The sequence below is a fragment of the Rhopilema esculentum genome, chromosome 21 (genome assembly GCF_057945365.1).
Source record: "Rhopilema esculentum isolate cy_ngs chromosome 21, ASM5794536v1, whole genome shotgun sequence".
Classification (NCBI taxonomy): domain Eukaryota; kingdom Metazoa; phylum Cnidaria; class Scyphozoa; order Rhizostomeae; family Rhizostomatidae; genus Rhopilema; species Rhopilema esculentum.
The window spans coordinates 2,403,611-2,424,110 of record NC_142835.1 but is presented as its reverse complement, the minus strand read 5'-3'; the positions used below and the strand labels follow the sequence as shown (position 1 = coordinate 2,424,110).

The following is a 20,500-nucleotide window of genomic DNA, read 5'->3' as shown; positions in this document are numbered from 1 at the left end:
TAAAATTACCTTCCCCATTTTTCGGAACTCTGCTGTTGTAAACTCGACTTGAGATTGAGGGCTCCTCTCCCATTGAATTGTTTGCCAGGCGATCGACAAGGGGTGATCCCCTGGTGACGTTAGTTGGCGAGTAGGGGCAACCAAATATGCTGTGATGGGTTGTGTACTTGGCACCTTTCACGTGACCAATCCCACGACAACCAGGGGTAGGGCAGAGGGTTGTGTCTTGGGCATCAAGGAAGGCTATGAAACAAGGAAAAGTTAATTTCAAACTGATTACCCTGATTGAAATTCAGGCTCAGTACCCCTACCCCAAATATCATCAGGGTAGCTACCCAAAAAAATTCTAAAAAGGACATGACAGTTACTTACACGGTGGAGGTTCCAAGGCATGCCCCGTTTTTTCGCACCATCCAACCGGATGCAGATCATTTGACTCGGAGTCAAACCAATAATCATACATGTTATCCCATCCATCGAAGTGAATCTTAAGCTGGAAATCCTCAATATATGTAATCGTGCCCACTCTCACTAACGACGGATTCCTTGGATCAACAATTTCTAATTTCTGACTGACTTTGAAGTTTGTTGCAGCTCTCTGATTGGAAAGAAAAAGAAATGAAAAAATCTAGTTCACACGATTCACGAGAAGAAAAGACATACGATTTTTATCATTAAAAATAATATCTTCTATCTATCTAACTTATAACAACTTACAGAAAAAATGTAGACAAAAAGGCACAAAATCTCGAGCAAATCCTTCTTACATGGGAGATTAATTCGGGAACGCAGTTAAACCAATGTGCAACTGCTTAATGATGCCGCAAAGTCTGAAAAAGTTCTTCCTCTCTTAATAAAAACATTTTGCTAAACTTAATGCTAGCTAAAGTCAATTTTAAATCGCTCTATATTAGACACAAAAGGCAAGCCTGATTTTCGAAATGCAGATGAACCATTTTGAATCCGAGGGAAACACTAAAAACTTCTAACATGGTAGAAACGACAACCATTATGCTTCTTGTGTTCTAATTGAAGGCGATTTCCCACCGGTCTTTACATCTTAGCCTGTTCTATTTTCAAGTCTCAGTTTGAATTTTTATAGCATTATCAAATGAATGGATCCAAAATGATTTTCAAGTCCTCGATCCGAAGTCTGCTGCAAGAATTTTGATGAAATACCTAGCCTCTACTTTGAAAATTGAAATCCATATTTCGTATTTGTCAGCTTAGCTGGGGACTCCACAAGATTCATGTTTTCAAGAAAGAGTTAATTTTGCCCTTCAAATAATCGCTAATCAAAACTATGTTTTCAAGGAAAACTAGACTTCGAACGTTGTAGGGATTTCCAGGACGAACGATATTGGCTGAAACCACATGCCTGTAAACAGTCGTTTCTGCGGCAAAAAAATACAAAACGTCCACAGTTGTGCAAACCACGAGAAGAAATTTTTGGTAATCACTGTGCAATTTTTACCATTTGCGCAACTGTGATGCATCAGAAAACACAATTCTATGTGGTGATTGCATTAAAATTAAACAGCAAAATGAACTTTTTGAATCAGTTTGTAAAGAATGATTTAGAGACTGTTTTAAAATAACTGAATTGAGAAATTCATGTACCAGCAAAAAACGAAATTCTGAATTAAGATGTGGTTTGTTTTTCTATACCTCTAAGTAGACGTAAAGTAAAAATCAGACAGAAAAAGAGATTTCCTGAATCATTACCAGATAAAAAACTAGTTTCGAAGCTTTTTCGTTCAGGCATCAAATAAGATGCTTAATCAAGACATATGGTCACTTCTTTATAATACAGAACTCGAGAAAACCATTGCATGCATATCAAAAATTTTACAATTTCTTATTTTCCATGATATATAAAAATCAAGACTCTACAAGAAACTTTGGCTACCTTTAAAATATGGAATCCTTAATCCGGAATACAGGAATCCGGATTAAGGTTGTTTCTTTACCAGTTTATAGGTAAGATTATTCAAGGATTCGATTATTATAAATGATATTAAAATGAAATTGAAAATGATAAAAGATAGTGTGACACAAAGTTCGATCGCATCAGATTCCGTATTCCGTATTCCGGATCCCATATTTTAAAGGTAAACATTTAATTTCATTGCAAGAATCGATTCAAGAAGAAAAAAGCTTGATAAAAACCTTTTTGAGTAGATGAGGAGGAACAGCGATTGAGTTTGTTTGTTCCAGATACTCATCCCATTTAAACGTGTCAACTTGATCATCTGAAAAGGGGTGATTGTACTCGTTAGCATTTCGTTCTTAGGATGATAACTCTTTAGTAGTTTTGAGATTTTGATGCTTAGATAAAACGCTAATAGAAACCAAATGTCTAGGAAACATACCGAGGAGAGATTCGTAACAAGCAAAGAAGGGTGACAGGGATAGCGTTTTTAAGACTGAATGAGGGCTTGGGGGATGTATTTTATATTGATAATTTGTAGAGTGTAGTGATACAAAAAACCTTTTTTATACCAATTTTTTGCACAATCTAGTCAGATGCAAGTGATGATATGTCTGTCAAGATCGAATGTACAAGAAAAAGAGATTCCAAGAGCTGATTCCAACACGAAAAACATGACATTTTTGCTATTTCAAATCGCATTACTGATCAATAAAGCAAGAAGCTGTTCAAAAACATAACAAATGCTCCTCACCTTGAGGGGGAGTTAATCTTATGCCGATCTCTCTACACCATCCAACTGGATGCAAGTAGGGACAGGTCTCACGACACCAATAGTCGTATGTGTCATCCCACTCATCGAAGTGGACAAGAAAATAGTCACCAATGACATTTGTGACAGACGCAACACATGTCAGATCTGGGTTCTTCTTGTCCACAGCTTCAAGTTTCATTTTGGTAGTAAAACCATGAGTGGTGGGTGGAATCTTGAATAAAAATCGTTGTTATAAGCAGATCTAGCACATTAATATCTAAAAAGAGTAGAGTAGATAATGCCTACAGGTGACTAAGAATATCTCAGGATACTTTTAATTGGGGGGGGGGAGGGGGGGACGGCTATTTTGTTTTCTAAACCAACTTCTATCATAGGTCCACCTGTCTTGTAGAGGGGATGCCAATCCACAGAGGAGCGTAACATGTACCGGCTAAATCGGGTGTAAAAACTGGATATACAGGATAGGAGACCATAGGGGTAGGAGGACTTGTGGAGAAGGTTTGAGAACATTAAGTTCTTGAGCAAGGCAATCTATACTGGCGATCTTGCACTTAAAGGGTGCAGGTTGAAGAAGATGAAGACAACCAACTTTTTTTCAACAAAATTTCAAGACCTGCAAAAGATCCAGTTCTGGTTTGCAAGTTGCTTTAATACCTCAAAACACATCAATTATCAAGATTAAAGCCGAGAATTTACCTCCAAAAGCAGAGTGAGAATTACTCGTGAAAAAAATATCGAGTAAAATTCAGGACAAAGGAAAGTAATAAAATAATACAACAGCTGATCGACAACTCTGTGAAAATGCTACTTATTTGCAACTTAATAAACCAACGGACCATAATTGCTAGGTGTATCATTAACAAGTCCAGGTCATTAGCCCGGATTTGGGTCTCAGTCGTATTCAAACTTTGAAGAGCTGTGTCTTCTTCGTCGTGGAAAAGTTTAAACCATTTTATCATCGTTAACATACTTTTGCTTCGAATCTATTGCAAACCGACAGGGGGCTCAAGAGGGGTTTTTTTCTCAGCAAATATCAAATGAAGAGCTCACCTTTTTAAATAAATGTGTAGGGGCAGCCTCAGATCTTGTTTCTTCAAGGTAAGTCTCCCAGTTGAATTTGCTGTTTTGATATCCTTTAAAGATGAAAATCTCATTCAACATTTGAATTCGATATATCCATAAACATACTCTTTCAAAGAGGACTCAATAGTTCAAGTTACAAAGCTTGGCTGGCTGTACGTTTAAGCCACGACAAAGGTGAATATTCATGATGCTAACAACTGTTTCATAAATTTGCTGCTTTTGCCCTTCACCATGAAAAAACAGAAACAAGAAAATCAGTGGACAAAACTAACAATTCTTCTTGTATTTGCTAACAAACTCGTGAAAATATTTTCTGGCGTGGTGTTTTTGTTAAATAAATATTTGGAAATCCTTAATAGAGTTAATAACCCAACTCACAACTGTCGGTAATAATTCTCTCCACGGACCGAAATATTTTCGCTAACTAGAAATAAAGATGCTCCTTTGTAGCTGCCATCAAAATTGTTGTCATTTGATTTTGCATTTTATTCAAGAGCTAAAATCAGGAATGGAAGAAACTGAGCACTACGATGCGAGCGATAATTCCTGTAAATCAAAGGACGCGTTAAGGGCGGGGCCCCAAAAATGGAAAGCGTATAAAACGCGTATATTTTTTCATATAAAACACTCTTCTGAAACGAGACTCTATTTATCTGAATTACAGAGTACTGCGCAGGCCATAAGTTAAAATATTACATAGGCGCAGAGGACATAGACACTGGAAGCTGCAACCTCCCCAACCCCCCCCCCCCCCAACCCCCCCAACCACACAGCATTTATCGCCTTCCAGACTCCAGTTCGACAGCTCTATCTAAATGAAGCAATAATTTTCAGGCAAGATCTGTAACATGCTCCCTAAACGTTTTGTATTTGATCACTAATGACGTGTTAAGAAAACAACATCTTCACATTTGTAAATTTATGCGTGTTAGATAAATTATACTTCATAGGTGGATTTGAGGTAGAGTTCTCTGGGGGGGGGGAGGGGCTGTGCAAGGCCCCCTCCAAATGACGGTCTTACGTAAGGCTATCCTGCTGTATCTCTACATGAAGTATCATTCACCGGAACTTTTTGCTTTTGAAAACAATTAATAATGGCAGCATCTACACAGCTTTAGAATAACCTCTTGCACTTCACCTGAACGACAGTGTATCTTTATAATGGCAACCTAATCTCACCTCGTGGAAGATTCAGTTTTTGGCCGTTACTTGCACAAAAACCAACAGGGAAAAGCAGGTGTGAGTCCGAATTCGTCCAGAAATCATAGCTTTCTGACCAGCCATCAAAATGGAGCCTTAATCTTGCCCCTTGTGTCTCTACAACGCTAACAACACAGATGCATGATGGATGCCTCGGGTCCACAGCCTCAAGTTTCATCCCGGGTTTAAACTCGGTAGCAGGCGCAGGGAAAACTTCAAAATCTGGATTTTCCTGCAAGATATTATCATAACACAAAAGTGTAAAAATGCCACCAAAGAATGATTATCAGGTTTCGTATTATTTACATTAAAAGGGCCCTTTTTGTTTGAAGACGCTCCTCAAAACAAGGCTCTGTGTCATCCAGCCATGTTCAAAATGTAGAAGAGCATGTACGTCTGAAGATCGAAAGCCGAAACTTGGACAATAAAGAAAATAATCCAGTAAAGATTGATTTATTGAGAAATGCGAGCTTTGCTTTTCCTTAGTGTAAATTGTGGAAACCAGAAAAATTGGCTGGGAGAAAAATGTCATCGATGAGGGGAGAAAGAAATTTTTTATGTTAAGAGGAACCAACGGTAAAAAATACTTGATTTTACTTGACATCAAAAAGGCGACCTATATTTGCAACCCCTGTGTTTTCTTCATCCGACGTGCATTTGTAAAAGCGACAAATTTAGGCCCATAAAGACTGCATTCTAGCAGGTATCTATATGCAATTTGTATTATGAATATGGCTTGCCTCTTTAAAGACCTCAGCAGGAACACCTTGCTTTCCAATAATTGATAAGTACAGTTCCCATTCAAATGGTTTTTCTTTGCCAACTGAAAAATAAACATATTATGTTCAATAAGATTACGAAAACCATATTTAGGCGTCTGGCATATTGTAAGCAACAAAATAAATTCATGGTTTACAATACCTATATTTCAATGATAAATTTGCCTTGCAGAAGTCGTTGTTAAAGGCACTTGACATGCATAAGTACGGCGAATCCAAAAATAACATAGGCCGAATTGATCAGAGAACGCGCACAAGAAAGAAATTGGAAACTGCTCAGGTGAAACCACTGCGCACTGCTCTAGGATTTCACCGATTTGCAGAAAGGCAGAAACTGTTCACGTGTTTTTCTCTGTGCACAACTTCATTGGTCAACCGCCCGTGGTCGAGTGGCTGTAAGCTGTTACCTGTGTAAAATGCCCTAAAGATATCCTATTTTTGCAACCAGTAAAAAAGAAAACTTTAGTTACGTGATACAAATACCCATGTTTTCAAGGTCTTCGTATACTAACTGAACAAAGACTCTAACAAATACATGCCGTATTTATGCATGCCCAGCTTCAACTATCATACATTCTTCCAAATCGATTCTGCTAGGAGGGTGTTGCATAGGCTAAGTAGCCCCTCTTACCCTCGAACTTATAAAGTTACGAGGAGTTAAGAAAATATCATTTAATCACGATAATTCTTCAGTTCTAAAAATATGTAGATTAATAAAGTCACTGAAGCTATATACAAACGCTGACCAAAGTGTTAATTGATCTTGCAGCGGGTTGTGCTCTGCATTCGAGTTAACTGCCACGGAAAATGTTTACTTCTTAAAGGCTCTTGCGCAACCGGCATGCTTTGCCACTACATTATCAAAACCGGCCTTAGATCGTATTGCACAAAACACAATCAATTTCTCAAGACAGGTGCCGCTAAGCATGACCATTGCGCAAGAGTTTTTGAAAAGAAAACATTATCTGGCTTCTCAACTTAGAAGTTGAACCTTTGAAGCATATTGCAGTCCGACCCGTGGTAAATGTATATAATTTATATTACAACATTGTAACTAGACACTTGAAACATAAAGTCAGAAATTTAGCAATTGCAACGAATTTACATCATTGAAAGCATAAAAAGGGGCTAACAACACCTTGTTAGCTACATCTTACCTGCACTGTAAAAGAAATGTGCATCATCCGTAAGAGAAAGCTTAGCCTTTTTGTTTTTGACATCTTCGGGGCCTATCAAAGGCAGCATTGGAGATGATATGCCATGAAATTCCTAACAGAGAAATTGCGATATGTAATTAGTAAAGTAATCTGGAGGATCGTTGTCGATCACAAAATTTTAGAGTGAGGGTAGGAAAGAAAAATACTTGAATTTGCAATTATAATGGTCAAAATCATAACAAAAGCCAAATAATACAAATACGAACAACGATGATACAAAATACTGTGCTATGAATGCTCGGCACATGTTATGAAAACAAGAGAGAATTGCAATCATTTTGAATAGCTTTAATTTTGTCTTGGCTGTCTAAATCTTATATTGTAAGAATTATTGTCATCTTGGATTGTAAACCAAGGCCAGAATTTTTAAACTTGGCGAAAGAAAGGGCAAGTAAAGCTTATTGCGAAAATTCCCCCATATCAAAAGAAAGACCTTCATTTTAAGTTTGAAAAATTAATTATGAAGTATTGTTACAGCCTTCGATTGAATTCACATAAAGTACAATACAAACCTTTTCAAACAAATAGTTTTTACGCTTCATTCCTTTCCCTCCTTTCTTGCCGCCATCTTTCTTATGACGTCTCCGTTTCTTTTGCTCCAAAACCTCTCCTCCGGCAGCCGCTGCGGCCAGTGTATCAGCTCTGCATTTGCTTGCGTATGCTCCTACGCACCTCTGACTGCAAAATCGGCCCGACGCGCAAAACTCCGAACTTAACCCTGTTCGACCGCAAATTATACATTGCAGCATTTCGTCTGGTTTTTTCTTCCTTTTCGAGCCTTTCTTCTTTTTGGGTTTCTTTACTTCGTTGTCGAGCATCATTACGTCCGGTGTTTGGCTAGAGTCTAAACTGCTGCTAGTGGGACTGATAGAGTTGTTGCTGTTGCTTCGTGCTATTGATTCTCCAGGCTCCGTACCTTTGCTGCGATTTTTCATTTCATCGGCAATAGGAGTGGTGTCCTCGTCACGTGATTCGAGGCTACTCTGCTTCGACTCGTTTCCTAAAGTAAATACTACAGCGATTAAAAATGTCAACGACATGGAGTGACAGCCCGCTCCATACTGAGTAACAAACACGGTCCACGATCGATCAACCCTGGAAATGGGTGGAAACTGTTGGGTGGAATCTCATTTAGCATTCAGAAACAGGCTTCAAAGCGTTGCTTCTTGTATGCCACAAGAAACCTCACAACGCAGCCAACTTTTCAAGGTAATAAGATGGCGAGGAAGGTTTGGTAAGTGGGGAGGATAGAAGAGGGGAAGAACGAGTAGAAATGAGAACTACCTTGGACCAAAAATTCATAGAATGGATGTGAAGGCGAGTAAGAAGCGTGGGACTGAAAAAGTATGGTGTTCAAATAAAAACATTATTTTGCCTAAAGATTATCAAATTTGACATTTAAAGGTAGGAAATAAAAGGATTTGTGATATAAGCCAGTCAGTTTGATGTTTTACAAAATTTTTGATCGTACGTGCTTGATTTCCTATACAAGTAGAGAGGGTGCACAGCTCTTAGATATTTATCTGTAAGTTGTGATATTTTATGTCTGTAGCAATTTGGAAGTGGATATTTTAGGCTTATTTGCATATCATATGATATTTTTGGTTGCATTCACAATTTTCTAGACTTTCTTTAACGTTCTAATACTGCGTGCATAATACTGGGTCCGATAAATTTTGAACAAAGATAAAAATGGTAGCAGAAGCATTTGATTACCTGGACTCGACGATAATTTTTCGATATGAATGTCTCTGTTTAATTCCTCCATTTCAATTTCTTGTTTATCAATGTTGTCATCCCTAGTCGACGTGACTTCATTCGTTTCCATAGAGGAGCCTTCCTTAGAAGAACCTGAAATGGTTGCATAACATGATTAGCCTAGGCCCAAATCTACAAACACAACGGTGTAATGAAAATATCTAAAAAGATCAATGGCCAAGACTCAATCACTCAGGATGATAATCATGCACTATCAACAAAGAATGTTCGATTACACACTTTACTGTATTCAGCACTGGTTTAGCAGCCAGTCTGGGTGCAAAGCTGGTTTGGATCATATGCTCGATAACTTCGTTTCTAAATCGCAACGCTTTTAAATCATGATTGTGAAAATACAATAATAAATAAAATTGAAAAATATGGCTCCAAAAAAGTCTAAAAGGTTCTTGCGAAGATTTGAGTATTATGTTCTTTAAATGGGGTGTCAACGTGGAGATGAAAATAATATATATCAAAAGAGGGGGATCTGGCTTTGCAGTTTGCGGCATGAAGGGTATCCAAACAAAAAATAATTTTCATGATTAAAAATTTGGATGCATAAAACTTAGGTAGCTTAGGGAGAAGATTTTTCATGAAGGGGGGCGGGGCGTAGAAATATCATAAAAAACGTAACAAGAATCTATATAAAGAGAAACATGTGATTGATACACGAATGGGCAATGTCGCAGATTGAATCCATCTTCAATCTTATATAGAACAGATATCCTATCCCTGTTCGGAAATTAGATTACAACATTACCTTTTGGGATTTCTCTTTCGTCTCTGCTATTGTTTTCAACTTCCATTGATACAGTTTTCTCTTCCATGTTCATGTTAAATCTGTTAAATGAAGGTGACATTGGCCATTTAAATTTTCCTTTTATGACCAAATGATATCCACCATCCAAGCTGTGCATCGATTGGAAAAATCTTAATTTGCTTAAGGCTCTTAAACCTCAAATTATTTGAAGAAAATGAAAAAAATATCAGATAAAGAAGAGGCAGATGGGCAGATATCAATTATGAGACTCATTCAAGACAATAAAGCATGTCATTGATTTTGTGAAATTTCCCATTTCAAACGCTGAGCCTTTTATGAAGAATCCTCCATATAACAAGTTGAAAAAAACCACTTTGGTTGGCACAAAAATCTACAAAACCTGACTTTATGAATTCCATTAGCTACAGTTCCAAAGTACGGAAAACAGGACAACCGCACGACCACAATGAACTGAACATATTTAGTGTGCTAAATTCTAGCATATAATAAATTAGATTATTTCACACACTTTGGACTCCTGAAATCTGATTTCAGATTTTTCTAGTTAAACAAAATAACAGTGTTGAAGAATACCTCTTCAAAGAGAGGTTAGGGTTAGGGTTAGGGTTAGGGTTAGGGATAGGGTTAGGGTTGGGGTTAGGGTTAGGGTTGGGGTTAGGGCTCATGGTATTATCAATAGAGGTCATGGTACAATTGTTTTGGGGAGGGCAATAAAAATAATCCTTATAGAGATGTATTGTATTCGATGTACATCCAATGATTCGGATAACGGAAAACAAGCAATAAAATAAGTGGGTAGCGTTGACGAGACTAATTGTACGATACCCTTCACAGTCCACCGCACCTGACTTATTCGGAAGAGCTATGAAAACAGATTTTCTTAAATCATCGAGAAATTTTCCATCATCATACATTTTATTGATTACATTCGTCAATTTTCTACTCCGTACTCTTCTAATGTTACCAATTCGACAACTAATCCATCTGGCCCTGCCACTTTATTTTTTTTCATCTATCTAATCGCAGCATGAACATCTGAAATTAGAATTTTGGGTCCCTCAATTTGATCTGGTTTCCTTACATCGTGAAATAATTCTCCAATATATTCCGTCCACCGAGCTAGAATATCGTTCTTTACAACCAGTATTTTTTCATCCTTTGTTTTGAAACATCCAGATTTTGAGCAAGTAGTTTTTCTCTTTGATATTTCATTTATTCTCCTATGTGCATTATCCATCCTCTTTTCAAATTCTTCCCATTGAGCATTCAACCAATTCTCTTTGGCTTCCCGACACATTTGTTTGATATCTCTATCTAGAATTTTATGTTCATCGATCTACTGCCTGCTCCTTATCAGTGATAGAATCTCTTCTGTCATGCATTTACTTTTAATTATTTTGTCTTTCTCTGGAACCTTTTATTGTGAACAATATCGTACCGTACCATTAGTCTCATGAGTCACATCACGAAGATCCTCATGAGAGCGAATCTCACCAGAGATTGGAATAGTGCAGTTCGGTTTTGTGAAACTCGGGAACTAGGAATGTCATTTTTGTGCTGAGGACGATAGCAGAAAGAGCTGTGGAAATGCAAAGAGCTGTGTTCATCTGTTTCATTGACTACAGCAAGAAATTTGATAAAGTTCGTCATGATGACATGTTTGAGGAACTCCAAAAGTTGGATATGCATGGAAAAGATCTCCAATTGCTGCAGAATCTCCAATTGCTGCAGAATGGTGAATGCAGTAACTACACAGATATTGCAAGAGGGGTTAGACAAGGATGTGTGATGTCGCCAGATCTTTTCAACTATTAAACTGAAAAGATCTTGAGAGAGATAAATAACGAGAAAGGTCTGTGGGTAAATGGAAGCAGTATCGCTAACATAAGATATGCAAATTACACAGTTTTGTTAGCTGAATCTGCCAGTGATTTACAAAAGCTTCTTGATGTTGTCGTAAAAGAGAGTGAGAAAAAAGGTCCGAATATAAACTGTAACAAAACAGAATTTTTAGTCGTTTCAAAGAAAAGGGAACGTTCTGTGTTTACACTGAGAGTAAAGGACCAGAAAATTATACTAGGTGTGTTGCAGCGATCAAACGAAGGGTAGTATTAGCAAAATCTGCATTTCAAAAATTGGATAACATTTTGAGAAACTGCAAGATGAGTATATCAACGAGATTTCGTGTGCTAAACTGCTATGTCTATCCTGCTCTGTGCTATGGGAGTGAGGCATGGACATTAACGGCAGATTTGAAAAAGCGCCTGGAAAGCTGAGAGAATACCGTAGATAGACAAGGAGAGCAACGAAGGAGTTCTTGCAAGAGCAGGTATAAATAGAAGGCTTATTAAGGACATCAGAATGAGACAGATGCGCTACTTGGGACACGTGCTTCGGAAAGAGGGACTTGAGAACTTGGCACTAATTGGAAAGATAGAGGGGAAATGAAGCAGGGGAAGGCAGAGAATAAATAAATACCCTAGCTGGATGGATCCAAGAAAATGATATAACAATCAAGGAGACAGAACTAATGCACATGACTAAGAACAGAGAATTGTGGCAAAGCATGATCGCCAAAGTCGCATGATATGGCACCAAATAGGGAGAGAGATAGAGGAGAGCTTTGACGAACTGATTCAAAAATGGCGTTTCTGTAATCTAAAAGGACATGGCCTTCAACGTTGCCAAAGGATTTTCTGACACTCTTAGCTTTGTGTCGAATCCTATCGCAAAAAAAGTTGAATAATAAGATTTACAACCTGAAAGAACTGCAATCCTTTTAACCAAAGTGGACTCAAGACATATTAGACATTAAATAAAATAATATATTACTATTGTTAGAGGATGAAGCACGTGTTAGCATGTGGCAAATAGCTATATTGAAGCTGTATTGAATTACTACAGTCTATGGTGTTTACCCACTACAATAGGGTGATTCCCCCTGGACATGTGTCCCTAAAATTGCAAAAACACAAGCAGGGGCGTAGAAAGCATTTACAAGTATAACTAGGGGTCATGACTTTGGAAGGGCGCTTATCATGACCACGAGTTACCAACAAGTTCTGGCCAAAAGGGCACTGTGACTAATGTGACTGTACAAATTCACCATAAAAGGGTCATCCTTCTGTTGAAGGACACTAGCAAACGCCGGGAGTTGTTTCTACGTCTCTAAATACAATCTAGCGACTTTGCCAACTGCCGCGACAATTAGGGGAAGGTTATATGACACCCTTTAACTAAACATTGAAACTGTCTCGGTAGCTGGGCTAGCTCGCTTTGTTCCATGAATTCAGACAAACCTTGCCTTACTAAGACAGTGGCGGATATAAGGGGGGCAGTTGCCCCTCCCTCGACAAGTTGAAGCAAGTCTAGCGCCCCTTTTTTGGAAATTGTGCGCCCCTTTCAATGAATGAGAATCAGGTGAAAAAGTTTCTGAGACCGATAGGTTAATTTGCTTCAAGGATTACCTCAAAGTTATGTTGTTTATTCCAAAAATGGATCTGAAATTGTGGTATACAGCGTAATCTCGTCACCAATTTTTTAAAAGTTTTCAGCGCCCCCACTACCAACTGCCCCTCCTTCAAATTTGCTCTGGATCCGCCCCTGTACTAAGATATGAAAACTTTGTAGACCGGCACCCGATGTGGCTGGGTTCAGCCAACCGGACTGTCCTTTTAAGTACTGACTGTCTTGGTAATTATTTCAAAGAAAAACAACAATCCAAATTTTGATAAACTTCTTTTAGAAATCACACACCAGGGCCTGATTATAAACGAACTTGGGCGTTACTCAAAACCACATTGAAAAGCATCTTGATATTATTTGCAGACTTAGCTATACCCTGGGTACCAGACTCACTATATAAAATAACAGAGTGTACCAGACACTATATTTTATTTCATATATAGTGAGTCTCGTACCCAGGGTAGCTTAGTTATCACTAGATGCATATTGAAACTGGCGGATATGGTAAAAGACCTACCCCCAAGGAAAACAGAATCTAGAAAACAAATTTCGTTTTGTAATGGTTTGCCTTTTTTTCCGTAGAAAGAAGTAAACTGCTGGTAAAAATTGAAAAGAAGTGTCCTAATATCCACAAGTGCAGGGCCTCCGAAGAAGGGGGTGGGGGCCAGGCCGGGGCGGCATCACCCACTTGTCTCTGGGAGGGGGGTGACAAAACAAAAACACTCCTTTACCAACAAAGAACGCCAATTGTACCGATAGGAAATGCCAATGGTTACATGTAGGCAGTTTCAAAATAATAGGAATACACGCATCTTTTATACGGAACTTACCTCGAGGCCTAGTTCCAAATATTCCTTATTCGTAGACCTCAATGTGGCACCAAAAGTTCCTTAATAGTTCCTTAATTTGTTTTGACTACAATAAGCCTTAACATTTAATAGAGAGAGGGGCAGGAACCGCGCAGCCATTGGGCTAGCAGAGGCTATAGCCCCTCCACTTTTTTGCAATAATTTGTTAGAAAACTTTGTGGAAAGTTTACTCTAACTATGCTCTAACGCAACATTGAATCGTATACTCCTAAGGAGTAGCAGTTTTTCTTAACTGGGAACCCTTTTTGTTCATTTTATAGGTGCTCTTCTTGCTGTTTTATTATTCCCAAGCTAATTTTTTTTTTTAGCTAAAACTACTGAGGTTTTTTTAAAACCCCAGTAGAAATAAGCCAGTATTTTCAAAAAGGGGCGTTTTATGGCGTTCTAGTGTGCGTGGAATAAAAAAAAAATCTGTCACGCCCTCTTCAGCCCTCCTACATTTAAACTGGTGCGCGGTCCCTAGAGAGGGGCGAGACAGCATATGCGGAAACTACTCAATGAAGCACTTGACACCCGAATAGCAAACAATCTATGCGAGTATTGGCTGCAAATGAATGGAACTAGCTTTTTAGTTCTTGATGCTTGTAGTTATAAACATTTTTCAAATCGAAAAGTTCCAAAGGGATTTTGTTTTTAGTAGTATAAGTTCTTTAAACATTTCGGCCTTCTACATGTAGGTTTCCTTATAAAGTGCTTCCTAATAAAAAAGCGTGTACATCACCAAAAATACGTAGCCAAATATTATCCCTCCCCAACATTTTCTATCGAATTTAGAAGAAATATTAAATTAATCTTGCCGATAACTGGTAGGGGACGTGTCCAGCCTTTTAAGATTACAAAAGAAGTGTTGGGAGGGAGTGGGGGATGCAATAGAAAATGTGAAGAAATTTAGAATAGGAAAACGAAGACCTTTGAGGATGACTCATTAGACTTAACTACAGCAATCTCTACCTACAGAATCTTCATGCAACGTCACTGGAAACGCACCAACATTAGCCAACAGACCAAATGAACTAGACTCAAAAGCTAACGACTTTCATAAAGCAATTTCTAAAATTAGTATCCCCAACTCACCATGAATGTTTAACCGAAATTGTCTATTCATTTTCAAACCAACTTCAATGAGATTTATTATGACTTTTAAGATCTTTTCATCTGGAAACCTTTTGAAATATTTGGAGCCAGTTGACCAAGAAAGCAAAGAGGATTTCTGTCAGCCTTTGTTGTTGATTTACAAAGAAACATATACTTTGAGCATTTATAAATATTTAATGCAGAGTATATAGGATTCTATTCAGCCTGATTGGATCTCCTCTTCGCCTAGGCTAGCTGATATGAATAAGAAATTGTCAATGATACAGTACTTATAAATCCCTTTAAGAACGGCGTTATTAAATAAACCCTCACCCCACTCCCATCCCTACAGCTTACACCCAGTTTAAAGCTTGGTGAAACATTATCATCTATTAGAATACCCCCATTTGCTTTCATATATTTTAAAAAACAAAACTTGGATTTAAATTCTTCAATATATCATCTGAGGCTCAGATGACCTCTCGGCCCTAAAAGTACAAGAAAGCTTTCAAAAGGACATATCCTAGCATTGTAGTCACATTATTCACCATACAATTGACTCGAAGTCACGAGATGGAAGAAAATATTCACGGTAGAAGAGTTGGGTTGGAAAATCGAATCCCCTATAAAAAATCAATTAGATAGCTTCGGGAAAAGTACTTCAGTTAGATAGCTGCGGGAAAAGTACTTCTTTTTCGGGGGAGGTTTTTTGGTGACAACGAAGAACCCTTTCCCAAGGCGGTGAAAATTTCTTTGCGGCTGATTCCCCACCCAAGTATGCAGGTCTCGGGAAAAAAGTATCTATAACCAAGGAGGGGAAAGGGGTAATTCCCAGGAGCCTCGACCAAGACTGTTTCTAGACCCATAGTCTCACTTTTTATGCTTTTATCCATGATTTCCAAAGTTTATTGCCGCACCATAACTTCTCTAGACATGCTCAAGCGAACTCAGAACCGATGCCAATGGGGGGCATGGGAGGGCGCGTCGCCCCCCTATAAGACTGTTTGTCGGAAAATCTGAATGCTTTTTGGAAAATTTTCGGATTTTTCACAGTCAGAAGTCACATCCCAACGACTGGCTGATGATATTCTTCTTAGCTTGCCATATTTTATTATTAGCAATTTCACTTTCAATCGATTATTTTATGTTGCATTGACTGAAAATAGCCAAAGTTGGTTGCCTTGACTAGTCACTACACCAAGAAGGCAACTAAACCTTGAAAAAATCTATCTGCATCTAAAATATAACAAATTGGGTTGGGCTACTAGACCTATACCTAGCAAATAGGAAATAACAAATGAGACGCATGCGTAGTATTAAATTTGCCATTGAAGTAGACATGTCGTCGGAAATATTATGATCTCCGCCCCCCTATATTTCACTGCTGGTGTCGGCCCTGAGCGAACTTAAAATATTGACTAGAATTAACGGGCAAAAAACCCTAAATTCTTGTGTACTTCAAATAAGGAAGTTAATCTCCTTTTTCATTGTCAGAATATGGTCCAGCAGTGGATCTCAGTAGCAATGGTAGATTGAAATCTAGGATTGACAAGAATCATTGGGTGCTTCTTATGAAATGTTTGTTTGCTTTTTATTTTGCCCTAAAGACTGAACATTGAGTACCAAATCGGGAAGGGCAGTACATTTTGAAGCAACAAACCCCCCTCCCCCCTCGAGACCAATTGGGCTAGGCTCTTGGGACAACTCAGTTGAGAGAACTTATAGATATTCCGCGTGGTCGAAAGACAAAGAACATTCGATTTCAAAAGTGATAAATTAGCGGGCGGAACGACATGCATGGACTATGAAAACCTCAATTGGACACCTGCAACACCAAAATACAACTAACCTTGCTTGAAAGACAATGTTTTCTCAAAATCGTTATATGATTCGCCAGATGTGAATACAAGGAGAGTTTTGAGGCGTTTCCAGCAAGTAGAATCAGCTAGAAACACATATTTCAAATCAAGTACGCATTACATCAAGTATAATTTTCGCAACCAGTATTTTTCAATCCAGATAACGAAGTGCTTTGGTCATTTAGGTCACTACATAAGGGAGGTACAAGATAAGAACCTTGCTCACTAAGGATTTCTCTACTTGGGGGTCTTTTAAATTGGGTGTTGAGGCAACAATTTACACAAAATCAAATTTTGTATACATACTTTACTTTTGAGATTTTAAGCACGCCACAATGATAGCTTAATCCATAATTTCGTTCAATCCAGTATTAAAAAGTGACGGGGCTAGTCCCTTCAAGTATAATCTTAACGTGCGTAGCAAATACATTGACTCAAAAGATTTCTAGACAGCAAGTTGCCCAGAAATGCTGCGGATTATTGGATAGCCAATGCGCCTCTGACTCAGATATCAGTTAATATATTCAAAATAAAAAAGAGGTGTAAATTTATCAATATGAACAATTGCAAACCAGCATTCTGCCTTGAACTCGGCAAATTAGACAATAGTGCAGTACAGCTCTCTACACATTTCATAAACATCTCTGACCCAAACTGGTCATGCTGACAGGGAAAATTGGGGGAATCGCCTGGGGCAAAGATCTACTAAGATAACACATCAGTTTGAAACAAAATCATCATATAAAACTATATACTATATAGTATGTAGTGTAGATCTATCCATGAACTGTAAACGAAGGGGAATGTATTCTGCACGGGCAGAAAGGCATTTGACTAGTTGAACAATCCTAAACAATACATTAAATAAGGGTCTGCTGAACTATGACTGCAAAACAGCCCTCCCCTCTTGACTATCCCTCTCTGCACACCAGGGATGAAGAGTCAGATGAGTTTGAAATCCGGGCTGGCCAAGGAGCCCGTGAAAATTTTATTTCTGCTTGTGATAAAATATATCTATTGTCTGTCAAAAGTTTTAACCTCAAGATCCGAGCTTGTCCGCGAAAGCTCAAATAGCAAAGAACCATCTTTTCAAACAACTCAAATTTTAAAGAATCTATACGAAAGTTTAAATTTTCTTTCAAAACATGGCGATTAAGTAATGGAAAGAGTCTTACAAACCAACTATCAGCTGTGTGAATTGAACATAATTCAATGGTTCTCGAGCCCTGAAACTTGGATGGAAGCGAAAGATGCTCCTAAGAGATAATGGAACCTCTAGTTTTAGTTAGTTATTTTAGGGCGAGGCCCATACGGCCTATAGCAAAGCCTTAGCAAGTACATAGGAAAACCATATTGTAAGTATCTGGAATGCAAGATTGGGGAAACTTTGCAATTATCTGGCTGTCATTATATTCTTGCGAAATTTGTCGAATCCTTATTGCTGGGTCAAAGTTCTTAAATATTTGGAAAAAGGAATGACGCAGCTTGGGAACACAGATATAGCGATTGCATTCCCCAGATTAAAGGAAAGGTTCTGTTGGGGGTCTTGAAATTAGTCCTGATCGTAGGGCTTAACACGAAGAGAACATCAAATTTTAGTTATTGCATATTCGAATCTGATCTTCAGCTATAAGCTTTCAATTAGCCAGAATATGTTTTGACATTTTCATATAAAAATTCAATTAAATCCCGTCGTATAGGTCATTTCAGTCCAATTAAATTCCCCCACCCTGAAAATCCGTCCAGTTCAACATAATTTGCTGATCCTGTTACGCCCCTGAAAATATCTAATAGACAAAACCGGTATTTTCAATTACCATGAGAAAGTACCGAACCCCGCAGCCTAATCAAAAATGGCGAACATGAAAAAATTGCTTAGACATGATAATCTGAACAGAAGAATGATTGATGAAGATGAGCACGTCAGAATTTAGGCTATGTATCAAGACCAAAACAAAACACGTTCATCTCTGAGCTGCTTAAAAGTCTATCTGCACACTTCGTTTGAGAATTTTGAGAAAGTATGAATTGTTTCCTAACTTTTTTTGTTGTCTTTAAATCGGTTTTCTTATCTAAAAGCGTGTTCATCAAGTAAACACTGAAAGGGTTGCCATCCCTCAAAAGACTGGCTTGTCAATTATAAACGCAGCTTTGGCTGTTTTATTATCTTTCTCGACAATTCTTACGCGCTGAAAACGCTTTATGTCACTGTGTTCAGAACAAATAAAAGTATTAAACTAAACAAAAAATTTACGCCATTTGAGTTTACGGCCCCAACAAAGGACGAAACTGAAAGCTGAAAACTGAAATTTTCCTGCAACTTTCATATCTTCAAGGCTCCAAAATTGTGGTTTATAATTCATTCGAAGTTGGGTTTACAGAAGCTTCCTTGTCGCAGCTAGTGAACTTTCATATCAAAGCGTTAAATATTTATAACCATACTAGGGCAGAACAAACACCTTTTTATGAATTGGTTAATACAGAGCCTTTAAATGATGGCTCGGTAAGGTAATATCCAGTTACAAATGTAACTTACTTAGATTTGAGACTTATTTCAGCAAAAACCTCCGCGATTTCTAATGCTTTGCCAAAATGTACCATATAGGCCTTGTCGGTACGCGAGTTATCATCATTGGTCAAAATTTAGCATTGCAAATTGTTTTTCGACCTCGAATGGTTTTCATGGTTAGATTTTCAAAACAGTGGTTGAATACACTGTCCAGAATAGATACAGCGCTGGGCTACACGAAAACCTGCTTTCTTATTCCGAAAACATTTCCTTGCTGGAGAAAATAGTTTCCATCACCTTTCAATCCTAAAAAAACTCAAGAAAAACGAGTTGATGGCAGACCTTAAAAGCGGAACCGACCAATAGAGATTTTCCTGTAAAGTGCATCATTGTAGAATCGTTTTGATTGTGTTTCTAGGGAAAAGAAAACAGTTCAAAGGCAGAGAAAAGTTGGTCTAGATTCAGCAAAAAAAGTCACTCACTTGTCGATTGTTATGCAGACCTTCGAAGACGCACACTTCAATTGAGGGAAAAACTTTTGCGTATTTCCATCCATAAAAACCTGCAAAAAATAGAAATATAGCAAAAATTGATGGATTAAGTAGTGCTGTAAATAAAAACATTAAAAAGCTTTACTTTACTGGGGCGAAACACGAAGGAAAATAGGAAATTTCGAATGATAATACCCGAAAATACATACTTGTTGAAGCGGTGTTTTGAGAAGGCTATTGAAACCACTCGCTGTCTTTTGTATAAAGACACCATCACGTCTTGTGGTCTGTCAAACGCAACGATTCTATTGTTCTTTTGACCAATCAGAGCGCAACTGTTAGACCTGATATCTTGTGTTATGCAAATATTGCTTGACGACCGCCTGTGTCAAGCCGGGCGATGAAAATTCGAACGGAAAATGTATGGCGACGCCTTTTTACTGATAGTTTGTCTTTAATTTTTGACGTCCTCGCGTCCAGGTAAAAACTTTTCGATTGAAGAAGGCAGGTTATTACTGGAGGTCTATCAACTTATCACTGGCAGGAAATGTGACTCTTCCTAGCCCATTTTTCGAAAATTTGTTTCGAAAAATAGATAGGAAACATGGCAAGACGACAAGAGAAAAAGAGTTTTTTAACTGAGGGGAGACTGGAAAGTACCAGTTGGGGGTTGCCCTGTGATTAAGTTACTTCAAACATTAAATTTTTAA

The 20,500-nt window shown here is 38.1% G+C and overlaps 1 protein-coding gene across 1 annotated transcript in view; it reads right to left on the bottom strand.

Annotated features, from left to right (window-relative positions):
• The window catches only part of LOC135684874 (lethal(3)malignant brain tumor-like protein 4), a 27,977-nt gene extending 7,477 nt beyond the window's left edge, over positions 1 to 20,500 (bottom strand). Inside the window, exons 1-13 of the mRNA XM_065200565.2 lie at positions 20,000 to 20,500; positions 19,782 to 19,861; positions 9,503 to 9,582; positions 8,701 to 8,835; positions 7,497 to 7,984; positions 6,925 to 7,036; positions 5,729 to 5,811; positions 4,968 to 5,220; positions 3,756 to 3,838; positions 2,685 to 2,916; positions 2,170 to 2,252; positions 373 to 598; positions 10 to 243 (exon numbers count right to left, since the gene is read on the bottom strand). Coding sequence (XP_065056637.2) covers positions 10 to 243; positions 373 to 598; positions 2,170 to 2,252; positions 2,685 to 2,916; positions 3,756 to 3,838; positions 4,968 to 5,220; positions 5,729 to 5,811; positions 6,925 to 7,036; positions 7,497 to 7,984; positions 8,701 to 8,835; positions 9,503 to 9,582; positions 19,782 to 19,855 — 2,083 coding nt within the window. The 5' untranslated portion in view covers positions 19,856 to 19,861; positions 20,000 to 20,500. The remainder of the gene's footprint in view (positions 1 to 9; positions 244 to 372; positions 599 to 2,169; positions 2,253 to 2,684; positions 2,917 to 3,755; positions 3,839 to 4,967; positions 5,221 to 5,728; positions 5,812 to 6,924; positions 7,037 to 7,496; positions 7,985 to 8,700; positions 8,836 to 9,502; positions 9,583 to 19,781; positions 19,862 to 19,999) is intronic.